Raw genomic sequence first — 19,369 nt, 5'->3', positions numbered from 1 at the left:
CTTAACGCTGGCACCAAATAACAATTATTTAGGTCTAATATTAATCCCGAAGGTAGATGTAGAGGTAGCGTGCCGACTGCGATCACATCGACTTTGGAACTGTTTCCCACGCGCATCGTCACCTCGTCCTTAGCCAATCTTCGCTTAATCCGTAGTCCCTGTTTCGAGTTGCAAATATTAGCAACAGAACCAGTATCAAATACCCAGGTGCTACTGCGAGCATTAGTAAGGTACACATCAATAACATGTATATCACATATACATTTGTTCACCTTGCCATCCTTCTTATCCGCCAAATACTTCGGGCAGTTCCGCTTCCAGTGACCAGTCTGCTTGCAGTAGAAGCACTCAGTTTCAGGCTTAGGTCCAGACTTGGGTTTCTTCTCTTGAGCAGCAACTTGCTTGCTGTTCTTCTTGAAGTTCCCCTTCTTCTTCCCTTTGCCCTTTTTCTTGAAACTAGTGGTCTTGTTGACCATCAACACTTGATGCTCCTTCTTGATTTCTACCTCCGCAGCTTTCAGCATTGCGAAGAGCTCGGGAATAGTCTTATTCATCCCTTGCATATTATAGTTCATCACGAAGCTCTTGTAGCTTGGTGGCAGTGATTGGAGAATTCTGTCAATGACGCAATCATCTGGAAGATTAACTCCCATTTGAATCAAGTGATTATTATACCCAGACATTTTGAGTATATGCTCACTGACAAAACTGTTCTCCTCCATCTTGCAGCTATAGAACTTATTGGAGACTTCATATCTCTCAATCCGGGCATTTGCTTGAAATATTAACTTCAACTCCTGGAACATCTCATATGCCCCATGACGTTCAAAACGTCGTTGAAGTCCTGGTTCTAAGCCGTAAAGCATGGCACATTGAACTATCGAATAGTCATCAGCTTTGCTCTGCCAGACGTTCATAACATCTGGTGTTGCTCCAGCAGCAGGCCTGGCACCCAGCGGTGCTTCCAGGACGTAATTCTTCTGTGCAGCAATGAGGATAATCCTCAAGTTACGGACCCAGTCCGTGTAGTTGCTACCATCATCTTTCAACTTTGCTTTCTCAAGGAACGCATTAAAATTCAACGGAACAACAGCACGGGCCATCTATCTACAATCAAACATACATAAGCAAGATACTATTAGGTACTAAGTTCATGATAAATTTAGGTTCAATTAATCATATTACTTAAGAACTCCCACTTAGATAGGCATCCCTCTAATCCTCTAAGTGATTACGTGATCCAAATCAACTAAACCATGTCCGATCATCACGTGAGATGGTGTAGTTTCATTGGTGAACATCACTATGTTGATCATATCTACTATATGATTCACGCTCGACATTTCGGTCTCTGTGTTCCGAGGCCATATCTGTATATGCTTGGCTCGTCAAGTATAACCTGAGTATTCCGCGTGTGCAACTATTTTGCACCCGTTGTATTTGAACGTAGAGCCTATCACACCCGATCATCACGTGGTGTCTCAGCACGAAGAACTTTTGCAACGGTGCATACTCAGGGAGAACACTTCTTGATAATTTTGTGAGAGATCATCTTATAATGCTACCGTCAATCAAAGCAAGATAAGATGCATAAAAGATAAACATCACATGCAATCAATATAAGTGATATGATATGGCCATCATCATCTTGTGCCTGTGATCTCCATCTCCCAAGCACCGTCATGATCACCATCGTCACCGGCGCGACACCTTGATCTCCATCGTAGCATCGTTGTCGTCTCGCCAATCTTATGCTTCCACGACTATCGCTACCGCTTAGTGATAAAGTAAAGCATTACAGCGTGATTGCATTGCATACAATAAAGCGACAACCATATGGCTCCTGCCAGTTGCCAATAACTCGGTTACAAAACATGATCATCTCATACAATAAAATTTAGCATCATGTCTTGACCATATCACATCACAACATGCCCTGCAAAAACAAGTTAGACATCCTCTACTTTGTTGTTGCAAGTTTTACGTGGCTGCTACGGGCTTAAGCAAGAACCAATCTTACCTACGCATCAAAACCACAATGATAGTTTGTCAAGTTGGTGCTATTTTAACCTTCGCAAGGACCGGGCGTAGCCACACTCAGTTCAACTAAAGTTGGAGAAACTGTCACCCGCAAGCCACCTATGTGCAAAGCACGTCGGGAGAACCGGTCCCGCGTAAGCGTACGCGTAATGTCGGTCCGGGCCACTTCGTCCAACAATACCGCCGAACCAAAGTATGACATGTTGGTAAGCAGTATGACTTATATCGCCCACAACTCACTTGTGTTCTACTCGTGCATATAACATCAACACATAAAACCTAGGCTCGGATGCCACTGTTGGGGAACGTAGTAATTTCAAAAAAATTCCTACGCACACGCAAGATCATGGTGATGCATAGCAACGAGAGGGGAGAGTGTGATCTACGTACCCTTGTAGATCGACAACGGAAGCGTTAACTTGGTTGATGTAGTCGTACGTCTTCACGGCCCGACCGATCAAGCACCGAAACTACGGCACCTCCGAGTTCTAGCACACGTTCAGCTCGATGACGATCCCCGGACTCCGATCCAGCAAAGTGTCGGGGAAGAGTTCCGTCAGCACGACGGCATGGTGACGATCTTGATGTAGTAATGTCGCAGGGCTTCGCCTAAGCACCGCTACAATATTATCGAGGACTATGGTGGAAGGGGGCACCGCACACGGCTAAGAATATGATCACGTGGATCAACTTGTGTCTCTAGGGGGTGCCCCTGCCTCCGTATATAAAGGCTCAAAGGGGAGGTGCGGCCGGCCAGGAGAGGCGCGCCAGGAGGAGTCCTACTCCCTCCGGGAGTAGGACTTCCCCCCTTTTCCTAGTTGGAATAGGATTCGCGGAGGAGAGAGAGGAGAAAGGGGGGTCGGCCCCCTCTCCTTGTCCTATTCGGACCAAGGGAGGGGAGGGGCGTGCAGCCCATCTCTGGCTACCTCTCCTCTCTTCCACTAAGGCCCACTAAGGCCCATATATCTCCCGGTGGGTTCCGGTAACCTCCCGGTACTCCGGTAAAATCCCAATTTCACCCGGAACACTTCCGATATCCAAACATAGGCTTCCAATATATCAATCTTTATGTCTCGACCATTTCGAGACTCCTCGTCATGTCCGTGATCACATCCGGGACTCCGAACAACCTTCGGTACATCAAAACGCATAAACTCATAATATAAATGTCATCGAAACCTTAAGCGTGCGGACCCTACGGGTTCGAGAACAATGTAGACATGACCGAGACACGTCTCCGGTCAATAACCAATAGCGGGACCTGAATGCCCATATTGGTTCCTACATATTCTACGAAGATCTTTTATCGGTCAGACCGCATAACAACATACGTTGTTCCCTTTGTCATCGGTATGTTACTTGCCCGAGATTCGATCATCGGTATCCAATACCTAGTTCAATCTCGTTACCGGCAAGTCTCTTTACTCGTTCTGTAATACATCATCCCGCAACTAACTCATTAGTTGCAATGCTTGCAAGCTTAAGTGATGTGCATTACCGAGAGGGCCCAGAGATACCTCTCCGACAATCGGAGTGACAAATCCTAATCTCGAAATACGTCAACCCAACATGTACCTTTGGAGACACCTGTAGAGCACCTTTATAATCACCCAGTTACGTTGTGACTTTTTGTAGCACACAAAGTGTTCCTCCGGCACACGGGAGTTACATAATCTCATAGTCATAGGAACATGTATAAGTAATGAAGAAAGCAATAGCAACATACTAAACGATCGGGTGCTAAGCTAATGGAATGGGTCATGTCAATCAGATCATTCAACTAATGATGTGATCCCGTTAATCAAATGACAACTCTTTGTCCATGGTTAGGAAACATAACCATCTTTGATTAACGAGCTAGTCAAGTAGAGGCATACTAGTGACACTCTGTTTGTCTATGTATTCACACATGTATTATGTTTCCGGTTAATACAATTTTAGCATGAATAATAAACTTTTATCATGATATAAGGAAATAAATAATAACTTTATTATTGCCTCTAGGGCATATTTCCTTCACTTAGGAGATGGAGATCACAAGCACAAGATGATGATGGCCATATCATATCACTTATATTGATTGCATGTGATGCGTATCCTTTATGCATCTTATTCTGCTTTGTTTGATGGTAGCATTATAAGATGATATCTCACTAAATTTCAAGATAAAAGTGTTCTCCCTGAGTATGCACCGTGGCCAAAGTTCGTCATGCCGAGACACCAAGTGATGATCAGGTGTGATAAGCTCTACATCCATCTACAACGGGTGCAAGCCAGTTTTGCACACGCAGAATACTCGGGTTAAACTTGACGAGCCTAGCATATGCAGATATGGCCTCGGAACACTGAGACCGAAAGGTCGAGCGTGAATCATATAGTAGATATGATCAACATAATGATGTTCACCATTGAAAACTACTCCATTTCACGTGATGATCGGTTATGGTTTAGTTGTTTGGATCACGTGATCACTTAGATGATTAGAGGGATGTCTATCTAAGTGGGAGTTCTTAAGTAATATGATTAATTGAACTTTAATTTATCATGAACTTAGTCCTGGTAGTCTTAGCATATCTATGTTGTAGATCAATAGCTCGCATTTAGCTCCTCTGTTTTATTTTTGATATATTCCTAGAGAAAACTAAGTTGAAAGATGTTAGTAGCAACGATGCGGATTGGATCCGTGATCTGAGGATTATCCTTAGTGCTGCACAGAAGAATTATGTCCTTGATGCACTGCTAGGTGACAGACCTATTGCAGGAGCAGATGCAGACGTTATGAACGTTTGGGTAGCTCAATATGATGACTACTTGATAGTTTAGTGCACCATGCTTAACAGCTTAGAATCGAGACTTCAAAGACATTTTGAACGTCATGGATCATATGAGATGTTCCAGGAGTTGAAGTTAATATTTCAAGCAAATACCCGAGTTGAGAGATATGAAGTCTCCAACAAGTTCTATAGCTAAAAGATGGAGGAGAATAGCTCAAGCAGTGAGCATGTGCTCAGATTGTCTAGGTACTACAATCGCTTGAATCAAGTGGGAGTTAATCTTCCAGATAAAATAGTGATTGACAGTATTCTCTAGTCACCATCACCAAGTTAGTAGAACTTCGTGATGAACTATAGTATGCAAGGGATGACAAAAACAACTCCTGAGCTTTTCATGATGATGAAATCGATGAAGGTAGAAATCAAGAAAGAGCATCAAGTGTTGATGATTAATAAGACCACTAGTTTCAAGAAAAGGGCAAAGGGAAAGAAAGGGGACTTCAAGAAGAACGACAAGCAAGTTGCTGCTCAAGTGAAGAAGCCCAAGTCTGGACCTAAGCCTGAGACTAAGTGCTTCTACTGCAAAGGGACTAGTCACTGGAAGCGGAACTACCCCAAGTATTTGGCGGATAAGAAGGATGGCAAAGTGAACAATGCTATATTTGATATACATGTTATTGATGTGTACTTTACTAGTGTTTATAGCAACCCTCGGTATTTGATACCGGTTTAGTTGCTAAGAGTAGTAACTCAAAACGAGAGTTGCAGAATGAACAGAAACTAGTTAAGGGTGAAGTGACGATGTGTGTTGGAAGCAGTTCCAAGATTGATATGATCATCATCGCACACTCTCTATACTTTGGGATCAGTGTTGAACCTAAATAAATGTTATTTGGTGTTTGCGTTGAGCATGAATATGATTTGATCATGTTTATTGCAATACGGTTATTCATTTAAGTTAGAGAACAATTGTTGTTCTGTTTACATGAATAAAACCTTCTATGGTCATACACACCAACGAAAATGGTTTGTTGGATCTTGATCATAGTAATACACATATTCATAATATTGAAGCCAAAAGATGCAAAGTTAATAATGATAGTGCAACTTATTTGTGGCACTGCCGTTTAGGTCATATTGGTGTAAAGCGCATGAAGAAACTCCATGCTGATGGGATTTTGGAATCACTTGATTATGAATCACTTGATGCTTGCGAACCATGCCTTATGGGCAAGATGACTAAAACTCCGTTCTCCGGAACAATGGAGCAAGCAACTGACTTTTTGGAAATAATACATACTGATGTATGCGATCCGATGAGTGTTGAGGCTCGCGGCGAGTATCATTTTTTTACCTTCACAGATGATTTGAGTAGATATGGGTATATCTACTTGATGAAACATAAGTCTGAAACATTTGAAAAGTTCATATAATTTCAGAGTGAAGTGGAAAATCATCGTAACAAGAAAATAAAGTTTCTACAATCTGATCGTGGAGGAGAATATTTGAGTTATGAGTTTGGTCTTCATTTGAAACAATGCGGAATAGTTTTGCAACTCACGCCACCTGGAACACCACAGCATAATGGTGTGTCCAAACATCATAATCGTACTTTATTAGATATGGTGCAATCTATGATGTCTCTTACCGATTTACCACTATCGTTTTGGGGTTATGCATTAGAGACAGCTGCATTCACGTTAAATAGGGCACCATCTAAATCCGTTGAGATGACACTATATGAACTATGGTTTGGCAAGAAACCAAAGTTGTCGTTTCTTAAAATTTGGAGTTGCAATGCTTATGTGAAAAGGTTTGAACCTGATAAGCTCGAACCCAAATCAGAGAAATGTGTCTTCATAGGATACCCAAAGGAGACTGTTGGGTACACCTTCTAATCACAGATCCAAGGCAAGACATTCGTTGCTAAGAATGGATCCTTTGTAGAGAAGGAGTTTCTCTCGAAAGAAGTAAACGGGAGGAAAGTAGAACTTGGTGAGGTAACAGTACCTCCTCCCTTATTGGAAAGTAGTTCATCACAGAAAACGGTTCCTGTGACGTCTACACCAATTAGTGAGGAAGTTAATGATGATGATCATGAAACTTCAGATCAAGTTGTTACTGAACCTCATAGGTCAACCAAAGTAAGATCCGCACCAGAGTGGTATGGTAATCCTGTTCTGGAGGTTATGTTGCTAGACCATGATGAACCTACGAACTATGAAGAAGCGATGGTGAGCCCAGATTCCGCAAAATGGTTTGAGGCCATGAAATCTGAGATGGGATCCATGTATGAGAACAAAGTGTGGACTTTGGTTGACTTGCCCGATGATCGGCAAGCCATAGAAAATAAATGGATCTTCAAGAGGAAGACGGACGCTGATAGTAGTGTTACTATCTACAAAGCTAGACTTGTCAAAAAAGGTTTTGACAAAGTTCAAGGTGTTGACTACGATGAGATTTTCTCACTCGTAGAGATGCTTAAGTCTGTCCGAATCATGTTAGCAATTGCCACGTTTGATGAAATCTGGCAAATGGATGTAAAAATTGCATTCCTGAATGGATTTCTGGAAGAAGAGTTGTATATGATGCAACCGGAAGGTTTTGTCGATCCAAAGGGAGCTAACAAAGTGTGCAAGCTCCAGCGATCCATTTATGGACTGGTGCAAGCCTCTCGGAGTTGGAATAAATGTTTTGATAAGTTGATCAAAGCATATATAGTTTTATACAAACTTGCAGTGAAGCCTGTATTTAGAAGAAAGTGAATGGGAGCACTACAGCATTTCTGATAAATATATGTGAATGCCATATTGTTGATCGGAAATAATGTACAATTATTCTGCAAAGCATAAAGGAGTGTTTGAAAAGAGTTTTTCAAAGAAAGACCTCGGTGAAGCTGCTTACATATTGAGCATCAAGATCTATAGAGATAGATCAAGACGCTTGATAAGTTTTTTCAATGAATACATTCCTTGACAAGATTTTGAAGTAGTTCAAAATGGAATAGGCAAAGAAAGAGCTCTTGCCTGTGTTACAAGGTGTGAAATTGAGTAAGACTCAAAGCCTGACCACGGCAGAAGATAGAAAGAGAATGAAAGTCATTCCCTATGCCTCAGCCATAGGTTCTATAAAGTATGTCATGTTGTGTACCAGATCTATTGTATACCCTACACTGATTTTGGCAAGGGGGTACAATAGTGATATATGAGTAGATCACTGGACAGCGGTCAAAATTATCCTTAGTGGAGTAAGGATATGTTTCTAGATTATGGAGGTGACAAAAGGTTCGTCGTAAAGAGTTACGTAGATGCAAGCTTTGACACTGATCTGGATGACTCTAAGTCTCGATCTAGATACATATTGAAAGTGGGAGCAATTAGCTAGAGTAGCTCCGTGCAGAGCATTTTTGACATAGAAATTTGCAAAATACATACGGATCTGAATATGGCAGACCCATTGACTAAACTTCTCTCACAAGCAAAACATGATCACACCTTAGTACTCTTTGGGTGTTAATCATATAGAGATGTGAACTAGATTATTGACTCTAGTAAACCCTTTGGGTGTTGGTCACATGATGATGTGAACTATGGGTGTTAATCACATGGTGACGTGAACTATTGATGTTAAATCACATGGTGATGTGATCTAGATTATTGACTCTAGTGCAAGTGGGAGACTGAAGGAAATATGCCCTAGAGGCAATAATAAAGTTATTATTTATTTACTTATATCATCATAAATGTTTATTATTCGTGCTAGAATTGTATTAACCGGAAAATAATACATGTGTGAATACATAGACAAACATAGTGTCACTAGTATGCCTCTACTTGACTAGCTCATTGATCAAAGATGGTTAAGTTTCCTAACCATAGACATGAGTTGTTATTTGATCAATGGGAACATCATTAGGAGAATGATGTGATTGACTTGACCCATTCCGTTAGCTTAGCACTTGATCGTTTGTTTACTGCTATTGCTTTCTTGATGACTTATACATGTTCTTATGACTATGAGATTATGCAACTCCCGAATACCGAAGGAACACTTTGTGTGCTACCAAACGTCACAACATAACTGGGTGATTATAAAGGTGCTCTACAGGTGTCTCCGATGGTACTTGTTGAGTTGGCATAGATCAAGATTAGGATTTGACACTTCGATTGTCGGAAAGGTATCTCTGGGCCCTCTCGGTAATACACATCACTACAAGACTTGCAAGCATGATAACTAATGAGTTCGTTACGGGATGATGTATTACAGAACGAGTAAAGAGACTTGCCTGTAACGAGATTGAACTAGGTAGTGGATACCGACGATCGAATCTCGGGCAAGTAACATACCGATGACAAAGAGAACAACGAATAGTGTTGTGCGTTTGACCGATAAAGATCTTCGTAGAATATGTAGGAACCAATATGAGCATCCAGGTTCCGCTATTGGTTATTGACCGGAGATGTGTCTCGGTCATGTCTATATAGTTCTTGAACCCGTAGGGTCCGCACGCTTAAAGTTCGGTGACGATCGGTTTTATGAGTTTATATGTTTTGATGTACCGAAGGTAGTTCGGAGTCCCAGATGTGATCACAGACATGACGAGGAGTCTTGAAATGGTCAAGACATAAAGATTGATATATTGGAAGCCTACATTTGGACATTGGAATAGTTCCGGGTGAAATCCGGATTTTACCGGAGTACCGAAGGGGTTACCGGAACCTCCCGGGGGCTAATGGGCCTTGTTGGGCCATAAGGGAAAGAGATAGGGGCCGGCCTAGGGCAGGCAGAGCTCCCCCTTCCCCCTGTCCGAATTGGACTAGGAGAGGGCGGGGGGCGGCGCCCCCCTTTCCTTCTCTTTCTCTCCCTGCCTTTCCCCCTCCTAGAAGTAGGAAAGGGAGGAATTCTACTCCTACTATGAGGAGGATTCCTCCTCCTAGGCGCGCCAACAAGGGCCGACCGGCCTCCCCCTTGCTCCTTTATATACAAGGGTAGGGGGGCACCTCTAGACACTCAAGCTGATCACAAAGATCTCTTCCAGCCGTGTGCGGTGCCCCCCTTCCACCATAATCCACCTCGGTCATACTGTAGCGGTGTTTAGGCGAAGCCCTGCTGCGGTAGCTTCATCAACATCGTCACCACGCCGTCGTGCTGAAGAAACTCTTCCCCGAGCTCTACTGGATCGTGAGTTCGCGGGACGTCACCAAGCTGAACGTGTGCTGAATGCGGAGGTGCCGTACGTTCGGTACTGAGGATCAGTCGATCGTGAAGACGTACAACTACATCAACCGCGTTGTCATAACGCTTCCGCTTAACGGTCTACGAGGGTACGTGGACGACACTCTCCCCTCTCATTGCTATGCATCACCATGATCCTGCGTGTGCGTAGGAAATTTTCGAAAAATTACTACGTTCCCCAACATTTATATCATCTTGTCCAAGTTCGAGAAATAAAACAGATGACAAACAAATAATCCGTGAATCACCATTATTGGGAGAGCTGGTACAACAAATCATTCACTCCGCCCCCTCCCCAACAAGTATCCTTGTTGTGCAACGCCCAGTGCATCGTGACACTATATTTCTGAATAACATTCTTCACACGGTCACTGAATTAGCCATCCTCGAAACTGTGGCTAGGGCTTCGAGTTTCCTGCAACTACATACTGGTCAGGGAGCCCTTGCATAATCTACAAACTAAAAATCGCAAACGTAGCAAGACAATTTGTTATTGAACACCATGCTTGTGATCCTAACAAAAAAACTATATTCAAGTTACGGACCAGATCAAGATGAAAATAATATTGATAAAGTTCCTCTGTAGGTCGAGCTATATGAAATCTCTTATCTTCAACCCTTCAACATTGATTTAAGATCCGTACTCTCCAACTAACTTGCAACAAGGAAATTTCTCTTTTTTGTTTTTCTCAAATGAAAGAACATATGGACTTCAAACTTTGCAGATCAAACAAACTTTACAACTTTAATGTGTGAAAAAACTTTCAGATTTTTTGAACCAACATAAATATATAAAATGAGGATTTTTAATTAAAAAATAATTTTTAGCATTTTAAATGCATGAAAAAATCTAAAAAAAATTCCCACATAGTAATTAGATTGTTTTGTTGTCCTGCAAAGTTTCAAGTTTATACGTTGTTTCGTTTGAGAGAAACAAAAATGATAAATGTGCCTGCACGGATCGCGATGCAAAAATGGGTGGCTAAGATAAGGGGTACCATGTTGCTCAAGCTACACAAAAGAAAGATGGAGAAGGGAAAGATGTGCATTTGTAGAGAGGGGAGAAGCGATTGGGTAGATGAACATGGTTGGTGCCCCACTCGATGGCCTCGCGCATGTGGTGTGTGGTAACGGTGAAGGCCAAGGGCGGGCCGAACTTACCTGCTCGCCGTAGTACCCGCAACGAGGTCCAAGCCCTGCTACAGATGATCCCCGAATGCCCGCGCCACCTCATGCGTTGGTTGTACCTAAAGCCGCCCCGACCGATGTGCATCTAAGTAGAGAAGGCTCTTCGACATCGTCTCCCCGGTAATTTGGCTTCTCGTTGGCCACTACGGCGGCATCGCACCCGCGGCAGCCGAGGCACAGTGCCAAGACGGCCGCCTGCTGGAGCACCAGCGCGGCGGCAGCGACGATGGGGGCTGCTGCCCACCGGACGCGGCTACAAATCATGCCGCGCGATGACCGCAGCAGTCACTAGCTATCAATGGCATTGTTTTTAGCCAGACGTGAATCCTTCCCCGTCCTCCTCATCTCCTCCACCCCGTCTCTCTGCTCTGGCTCCGGCAATGGTCCACCATGACCCACCTACTTTGTTCCGACACAGAGGGGCTCCTTTTGTCCGACGGAGGGGGGTCACGAGGCGGCGGCCACGGACGAGGAAGATGTGGGAGGGGGAAGTGGAGACATGCGTGCTAGCCTCTGCTAGGGTTTGGAATGGGGAAGGAGAGATCGGGTTGAGGAGACATACGTGCGTGGAATTTTTGTTGATTGGAGAGGTGATGTGCACATCTGAGATTAATAAGCCAAAAATCGGTATAGACCAGAAACAGGAGGTGGGCCGGGTAAAAAAGTCCATGAAAACAGGTGGGGTAAAAAATCGATGGGATCGAGATCTGGTCATGCGTGGGAGGTAACAAACGAAACTAGCGAACAACTACCTTGTTGAGACTTTAGGAGTAGAGATGTAAAAAATAATATGGCAACTGAACTGAATCAATTGAAAATTAAGGGGAATGCATACGTAGTCATCGTTGGGACGCAACCATTAATGCAAAATTATATTGAAATCGAACACCCAATCGATTAGAAATCAAGTTATTAATATAATTAATTAGGCAGACAGTAAATTACATATGTGATTAATTACATCCAATTAAATAGGTTTTTTTTTGTGATGAATCAATCTGGAAGCCGAGTCCTTAATGCAATTAATTAATTATTAGGCACCCTTATGTGAGCCACCCCGGTGTATAACACCGTCATTAGGCCAGAAGCTGTCGAATCTGAACCTAGCATGTCGCGCCGTTGAGCAGGAGTGCGCAGCGATCCAAGTAAGATGTCGATGCAACCATGAGGAGGAAGGAGGGGAAGATGGTTTCCCAGGCAATGTTGCAGAAAAACTTGTTGATACTTACGAGTGTGGGAACCTCGTGCTCGTTACTCCAACTGAATCTATGGTTCTTGCATTTTATCTCTCGAAGAGCAGCCGTGTCGATCGCCGTCCTAAACCTACCCATGATGTGGCGGTTGATGTTAAGGTTGTCTTTGTCCCGAGCCTCATAGATTGCGTTGAAATCATCGTTGATGAGCCACGGCTCGCAGGCGGGTGGCGCACTACTTAGGCCCCGTTCGGATCCTCTCCTACTCCCAGCTTCTTTGGTCAGCACGTGGAGTCGTCCCGAACGCGGCAGCTCCTGAAAGCCAGCTTCGCGGAGCGAACTGCCCTCGTAGTGCATAAACGAGAAGCGGGTCGAACCTAGCTTCAAAAATGGAAGGAGGCAGAGTTGGACGTAATTACCAGATATGCCACCACCAAGTGAACTCTGAGGCAGCGTACCGGTTCGATCGATATGTTTCTGTCACCGATACGTTCTCTCCCGTACGAGAAACCACCTAACTGGGCTTTATGCTTGCTTCCTGGGCTGCTGGCCCATGTAGACGGGAGCTAGAGAGCAGCCGCGCACTGCCGAAGTGCCGAACGCATCGCTGGCTCCGCCAAGAAGCTGGCTAGCGCTGCCTTCCCGAGAAGCTGGCCACTTTGGGAAGCCAGCAGACTTCCGAACGGGCCCTTACTAGCTCGAGGAGGAACTGATCTTTAGATGCGTCGTCTGTTGGCCCATACACGATGGTTAGCCAGAAGATTTTAGCCGATCTAACTAATTACCATAACTTGCGCCGTAATGGAGTAGATTCCTATCCTATGCGATGGCACAGACACGACTGTGTCATCCCAGAAAATTGACACAGCCCCCCTACTTCTCTAACAAACTGTCGATCCCACGTTTCAATTTTCTTGTCTCGCAGGCAAAGGATCGCTTTTCTACGGGCGCCGGCGACCTCACGGATTGCCGACCGCTTTACCAGCGAGTTCAGGCCGCGCACATTCCAGCGAACTATGGGGCATTGTATGTCATCCATGGGGAAACAAAGAAATTCTCTGGAAGCAAATTAAACTACTGAAAGTGCAGTACACCACGCTTACAGCCGAGGCATGCCGACGACCACCAGTAGGCCCAAAACTACGCCGGCAGGAGAGATCTAGAAGAAGATTAACTAGCTGATTAAGCCGCCCATTTCTTAACCGCCAAGTACATGAGGAGCTAAAGGAGGTAGTCGTTACACGGAATTCCGTCCAGCTGGGATTTGAACTCCACACGCGTTGTCTGTCGTTGCCGGATTAGCTGTTGACGTTGCTGTATCTTCAAGTTCAGGCTCCGGGACGTTGACGCTGACATTGCGCCCTTCATCTTCAGCAGGCTTGGCAGTGGACGAACCAGAGGTGCGCTACGGCATATGCATATGCATGGAAAGTGAAACGTGTCACATAGTTTTAACAAGTTGCATATGCTATTAAGTGTAGATATTCGTCAGTTAAAAAAAGTGCAGGAATTCGTGCAACTGTACGTCAGAGAAAAGCCAATAATGTGTACTCTGTGCTACTACTAATCAATAACAAACCCATCTGAGATTTTAGCAAGAAGACATGCTATTACTACTTGCATGCTGATCCTCTATCCTCAAGCAAGAGGATCGTCCTCAAAGTCGAATGCCTTTAGAACATTCATATAGCACTGTGTACCAACAGCCAAATGGTGTGTGGTCTTCTAGAGCTGGCAAACACGTTTCTTTCTCCCAATAGAACAGCATTGGAGGCTAAAAGAAGTTTCAGGAAAAACATGAAATGGGGAAGGTGTTGTATCTCTAATTATCAATGTTTTAAATAGCGTGCTATGGCATATAGCGGCGACCCTTAAAAACAGCTATAGCTGGGCTATAGCGAGGCTATAGCGGCAAATTGTACATGAAATCATTTAGCGACAACATGCTCAAACAGCTATAGCGGAGCTATAACGAGGCTATAGCCGGCTATTTAAAACTATGCTAATTATACCATTATATTGAAGAAGATTGCCTCTATCAGCATTCAGCAGTACAGAATTTGCTAGCAACAGAGTCTAAATAACTGCTGACAGGAAACAATGCAACAAGTTGCTCTTCCCAAAGTTGCATTTCAGGCTTGAAGCAGTTAAGCCGCCCGCCCATTCCACACAGCGCGAGCAAAGCATGAAGTTGGGCGGCCATTGCTGAAAATTTGTGCTACCCTGCACCCCTCTAGTTAAGGTGTAGAGAGCAAACACATCAAACCATGTTTCTACTCTAGTTCACAGCCTTCATACAGGACAAGCAACGCTAGTTTGATGGTTTCTACTAAGTAATTACACTGCAATGTCAGTAAGGCAGGTAAACTCACCAGCCTCTTTGCCTTTGGTGCACTCTGTTGCTGGTGCTGCTTGGTTTTCTCTTGCTCCCACAGGTATTTCTGGTAGCTCCACTTAATTTGATCCTCTTTTGGTAGCTTGCTTCTTGCATACGCCTCAAGCAAGGGCATTTCCCACTCCTTAGTCCCCTGCAAATGCAATGGCAAGTACACAATGTCAGTAACCTCCTGGGGCGTTCACAGCTTCTGAATTTCTGAAACCTCCCCTGTTTAAGCTACAGTTTCTGAAACCCCTCAGATGTTCAGAACCAGACCTGCGGCTTCGACACTTGCTCGCCACCACCGGCGCCATCAAGATTCTCTTCGGGGTGGTCGTCGGATGGCTTCGCCGGCTGGGGGTTGTGGCCCTCGCCGTGGTGCACCCACACCGTGTACCCTGGCATGAAGCCGTTCCTGCCCAGATCCAGCTGCATGGCGTACTTGGTCCTCGGCCGCCTGTTGCGGTTGCGGCAGCGCGCGCAGGGGCACAGCATGCCCACGCCCAGGCGCTCCGGCGGGACGCCGCGGAAGGCGCGCTCCACGAACTCGGTCGTCTTCTCCACCCACTCGGGGGTGATCGAGTCCCTGCTCTGGCGGCCCGTGTACATCCAGCTGCGGTCTTCCGCCATCGTCGCGGGGCCTCCCTCTCCCTGCGCGGCAGCCCGCGCCCACAGTTGATCCTTCTTTGGTGGCTTTCCTCTTGCACACGCCCACTTCTTGGTCCCCTGCAAATGTCAGTAACCGCTGCTGAAACCTCCCCTGTTTAAGCTACGGTTTCTGAAACCCCGCTCAGATGTTCAGAACCAAACCTGCGCTGATTTCGACGCTTGCTCGCCGCCGCCGGCGCCATCCTTCTTCCCGTTGAGATCGCCATTCTCTTTGGGGCGGTCGTCGGACGGCTTAGCAGGCTGGGGGTTGCGTCGCTCGCCGTGGTACACCCACACCGTGTACCCTGGCGCGAACCCGTTCTTGAACAGATGCAGCTGAATCTCGTCCTTCGATCTGTACAGCCTGAACTCGCAGCGAGCGCAGGGGCACAGCACGACGGCCTGGCGCCTCGGCGGGAGGATGCGGAAGGCGCGCTCCACGAACTCGGTCGTCTTCTCCAACCACTCGGGGGTGAACTTCTTCCTGCTCTGGCGGCCCGTGTACATCCAGCTGCGGTCTTCCGCCATCGTCGCCGGGCCTCCCTCTCTCTCCCTGCGCCGCACGCCACACATGATTGTAAGGTCAGTCAGAAACCGAACCATTGCGGGAACACGAGCAGATCTGCCGCTCCGAGCAGCACAAATGGCGGCGAACTGACCTGAGTGCCGGTCGGTTTCTTCTTCGAACGTGCGATGCGAGTGCGAGCTTCCTAAACAGCAGGCTCGGACGCGGGGACGAGCGGCGGCGCGAGTGGAAGAGGGCGCGGAGGATGGAGGCGCAAATGGAGGGGTAAGCCGGGCTATGTAGGGTTTGGGGGGGCATTGCAGATTGCAGCCGGGGGTTTGCCGACTGCGCGGTGGCGGGAGACCGTCGGCAAACAGACGGCAAAGCCTTTGCCGGGCGAGCAACGCCGTGGCGTATTGCTCCGGTACGTATTCCCGAAAGGCCTGAGCGCCTGGGCCTCATTTGCTTGTAGATAAATCAGCAAATGGGCTGGAAAGGCCCGAGAAGATGAACTTCTCTCCTTTCTGCACCTGTTCCAGTGGTACCCCTAAAAAAACTGTTATAGTGGTGTTTGCTAAAAAAAAACCTGTTCCAGTGGGGGAATGCCATACGGCAGTTATCATCTTTCTATTCTTTTTTCTATTTTTTCTTGCCGGAAAGTGTTCATCTTTTCCATCTCTGGAAGTTGCCAAGAAGAGCATCTCCAACAGACGCGTCAAATAAAATGCATGCACAAAAAACATAGCTTTTTGGTGCCTGCGCCCAAAAACAACGCTCCAGCAGAAGCTGTAAAATAGCGCACGCACAAAAACGAAGCTGTAAATTTAATGCACACGGGCTGTGGAGCTGCAAATTTGTGGCACCGGCTTATCTGCGCGGGCTGCTGCATGTGGGGTTGCCGGGTTGGGCGTCGTGTTTTTATGCATCTGATAAACCTCCCGCACGCAAAAATACTATTTAAGCACTACAAAACCTTTTTAACGCGCGTCTGTTGGACATGCTCCAATATCACAATCCACCGCAGCATGAAGCACAATAGCAATACATACATACAAGAGAATGGAAGGGGAAACAAAAATATATATGTACCACTGTAGTCCTCTGTTTGGCTTCCTCACTCAAGAGTTCAGCACTGCTAACTCGATCAGTTCAACAACCATCAACTGAAAAGCATTTACATGACCGCATCCTTGCTGAGAGTCGAGGATAGGCCAGCGCTTGGCCCGGCCCCGACGAGCTCAAAGCCGGCGTCGAGTGGTATGAAATCCTCCCGTCGCGAAGCATAGCATCTGCACATCCCCTCTGCCCGAGACGAGCCGCAGCCGTAGCAGAAGACGGAGCCACACCTGTGGATCACAAGAGCCGACAAAGATTCAGTTCTCCCTCTGTAAACTAATATAAAAGCGTTTAAATCACTATTTAAACTAACATAAGAGCATTTAGATTATTATTTTAATGATCTAAACGTTTTTATATTAATTTACAGAGGAGTACATACTCAGAGAAATTGTCACTAGTAATGACAGACTCAGAGAAATTTGCCTTCATGTTTTTGGTTGGGGTTCTGAATCTTGGTGTTTGTTAACATTGGTTTTGTCATATGAAATGGAACCGGGGAACCGATCCGCGCTGATCTGAAAAATGGAACTCATATGCTGTCGTCGTCGTCGGTCAAGTCAACAAGGTTTTTCAAGTCATTAGTCAACTCAAGTCTACGTATTTATAGATGCTCCTGCGAAGACTAGAGATCACAATGAATGGTTCACAGTGAAAGGGACAGCAATTCAGACAGTGTCCTCCAAAATTGAATAACCAAATTCTAAGCAACAGCTGCGTTTGACAATCCTCCTTCATTGATTGAAATGGCCATCAGAAAAAGTCGCACAAACCTTGGTTCATAATCTTAAGCAGGTTTGAAGATTTAACTGAGGAGGAAACTTGCAGGTGAAAGTCAATTTAAGAAGTACTCGTTCTGTTAAAAATGTTTTTATATTATGGTACGGAGGGAGTAGCCAGCAGTAAGTTGTTACCACGGTTAGTTTAGTTTTACCTGCACAGCATGGTCTTGCAGCCGTCGATCCGGTCGATCATGGCGCGGCAGCTCGGGCAGCGCATCCAGCTGCACCCCACGGCGAGCCGGTCGAGCGCGCACCCCTGGCCGCCGTCGTGGCGGTCGTCCCAGGGCTCCTCGCACAGCAGGCAGAAGGCGCGCGAGCAGCCGGGGCAGGTCGCCTCCTCGGGCACCTCGCCGACGGCGGCGCCGCAGCCGGCGTCGAGCACCACGAGCTCGCCGCAGTACCGGTAGGGGCAGCGCGCGCGGGCCGGCCCGACGGCGCGCTCGCAGAGCGCGACGCACCAGGCGTCGAACACGTCCATGTGGAGCAGCTTCTTGCAGGCCTCCGGGTGCATGGCGCCGGGGCAGCCGGCCCCGGCCGCCGGGCAGGGCACGGGCACGGCGCCGTCCGCGACGCGGGCCTCGATGTGGGCCACGACGCAGGCGACGCAGAAGTCGTGCGCGCAGGCCGGCGTGGCGCGGAACCGGTCGAACACCAGCTTGGGCTCCATGCAGACCGCGCAGTGGAACCGGCCGATCTCGTCGTCGCTGAGCGGCGGCACGCGGGACGACGACGAGGACGGCGGCCGGTCCGGCATGGAGCCCCGGATGAGCTCCTGCAGGCGGAGGTCCTGGACGTCGAGCTCCTGCGCCGCGCTCGCCATGGGACTGCGTGGGTGGAAGGAGGTTGGGTTAGTGGGGAGGTGGGAGGTGGGGAAAGTCGTCGTCGGTCGCAATTTTTGTACGTGGGGCTCGCGCTTTTGGTGGATTGGCGAGTAAGAATCGGGGTCGGAGAGCATGAATGGTAGCTACACTTCTTGGATCGTGACAGACCAGAACAGAAAGGGCCAAGGATGAGTCATCTTTCCACAACCGAGCCGTTCCTCGCCTCGGAAATTCAGAATCACGACGAGGGCAGAAAACATAAACTTCAAGGTATAGTATAGTAGTACATGAAAAGTACGGAGTAGTTACACAAACTAAAATCAAGTGTTCGAGCTACAGAAGTTTGATAGCTGAGCTCCGATAACAGAAATGAATCCGACGGCACTTACTAGGTCTGGAATATCTTGTCTCGCTTGTGTTCTTTCCTCAACTTCTCCCTGCATGATGTTGACCTGCACGGTTAATATAATTTGTATAAAGAAATTGCTACGAAGCGGCGAACTCCCCTCCCTCCTCCTCGCGTCACCCCGCGCGCGACCGAGGGGGAACCCTAAGTCGCCGCCGCCCCAGCCCCACCTCCACCTCTCCCTCCTCCCTCGTCGCTGCCCAAGGGCACGGCCGGGCGAAGCCCGGTCGCCGCCGGCGGCGGCGGAGATCCTCTCGTCCCCTCGCTCGGCTTCCTCGGCGTGG

The 19,369-nt window shown here is 46.8% G+C and overlaps 2 protein-coding genes across 2 annotated transcripts; both read right to left on the bottom strand.

Moving 5' to 3' along the window:
• Positions 1–13,490: 13,490 nt before the first annotated feature.
• On the bottom strand, positions 13,491–15,995 carry LOC125526814. Its single transcript, XM_048691435.1, has 4 exons — positions 15,618–15,995; positions 15,084–15,533; positions 14,803–14,958; positions 13,491–13,835 (listed from the first exon to the last, which is right to left on the bottom strand). The coding sequence occupies exons 1-4, from the start codon at positions 15,981–15,983 to the stop codon at positions 13,668–13,670; spliced, it is 1,140 nt and encodes a 379-aa protein (XP_048547392.1). The 5' UTR covers positions 15,984–15,995; the 3' UTR covers positions 13,491–13,667.
• A 956-nt stretch (positions 15,996–16,951) lies between these two features.
• LOC125526813 (E3 ubiquitin-protein ligase RSL1-like) lies at positions 16,952–18,894 on the bottom strand. Its single transcript, XM_048691434.1, has 2 exons — positions 18,011–18,894; positions 16,952–17,306 (listed from the first exon to the last, which is right to left on the bottom strand). The coding sequence occupies exons 1-2, from the start codon at positions 18,811–18,813 to the stop codon at positions 17,135–17,137; spliced, it is 975 nt and encodes a 324-aa protein (XP_048547391.1). The 5' UTR covers positions 18,814–18,894; the 3' UTR covers positions 16,952–17,134.
• Positions 18,895–19,369: the final 475 nt, after the last annotated feature.

Source organism: Triticum urartu, unplaced genomic scaffold (genome assembly GCF_003073215.2).
Source record: "Triticum urartu cultivar G1812 unplaced genomic scaffold, Tu2.1 TuUngrouped_contig_1960, whole genome shotgun sequence".
Lineage (NCBI taxonomy): Eukaryota > Viridiplantae > Streptophyta > Magnoliopsida > Poales > Poaceae > Triticum > Triticum urartu.
This window is presented reverse-complemented; position numbering and strand designations above follow the sequence as displayed.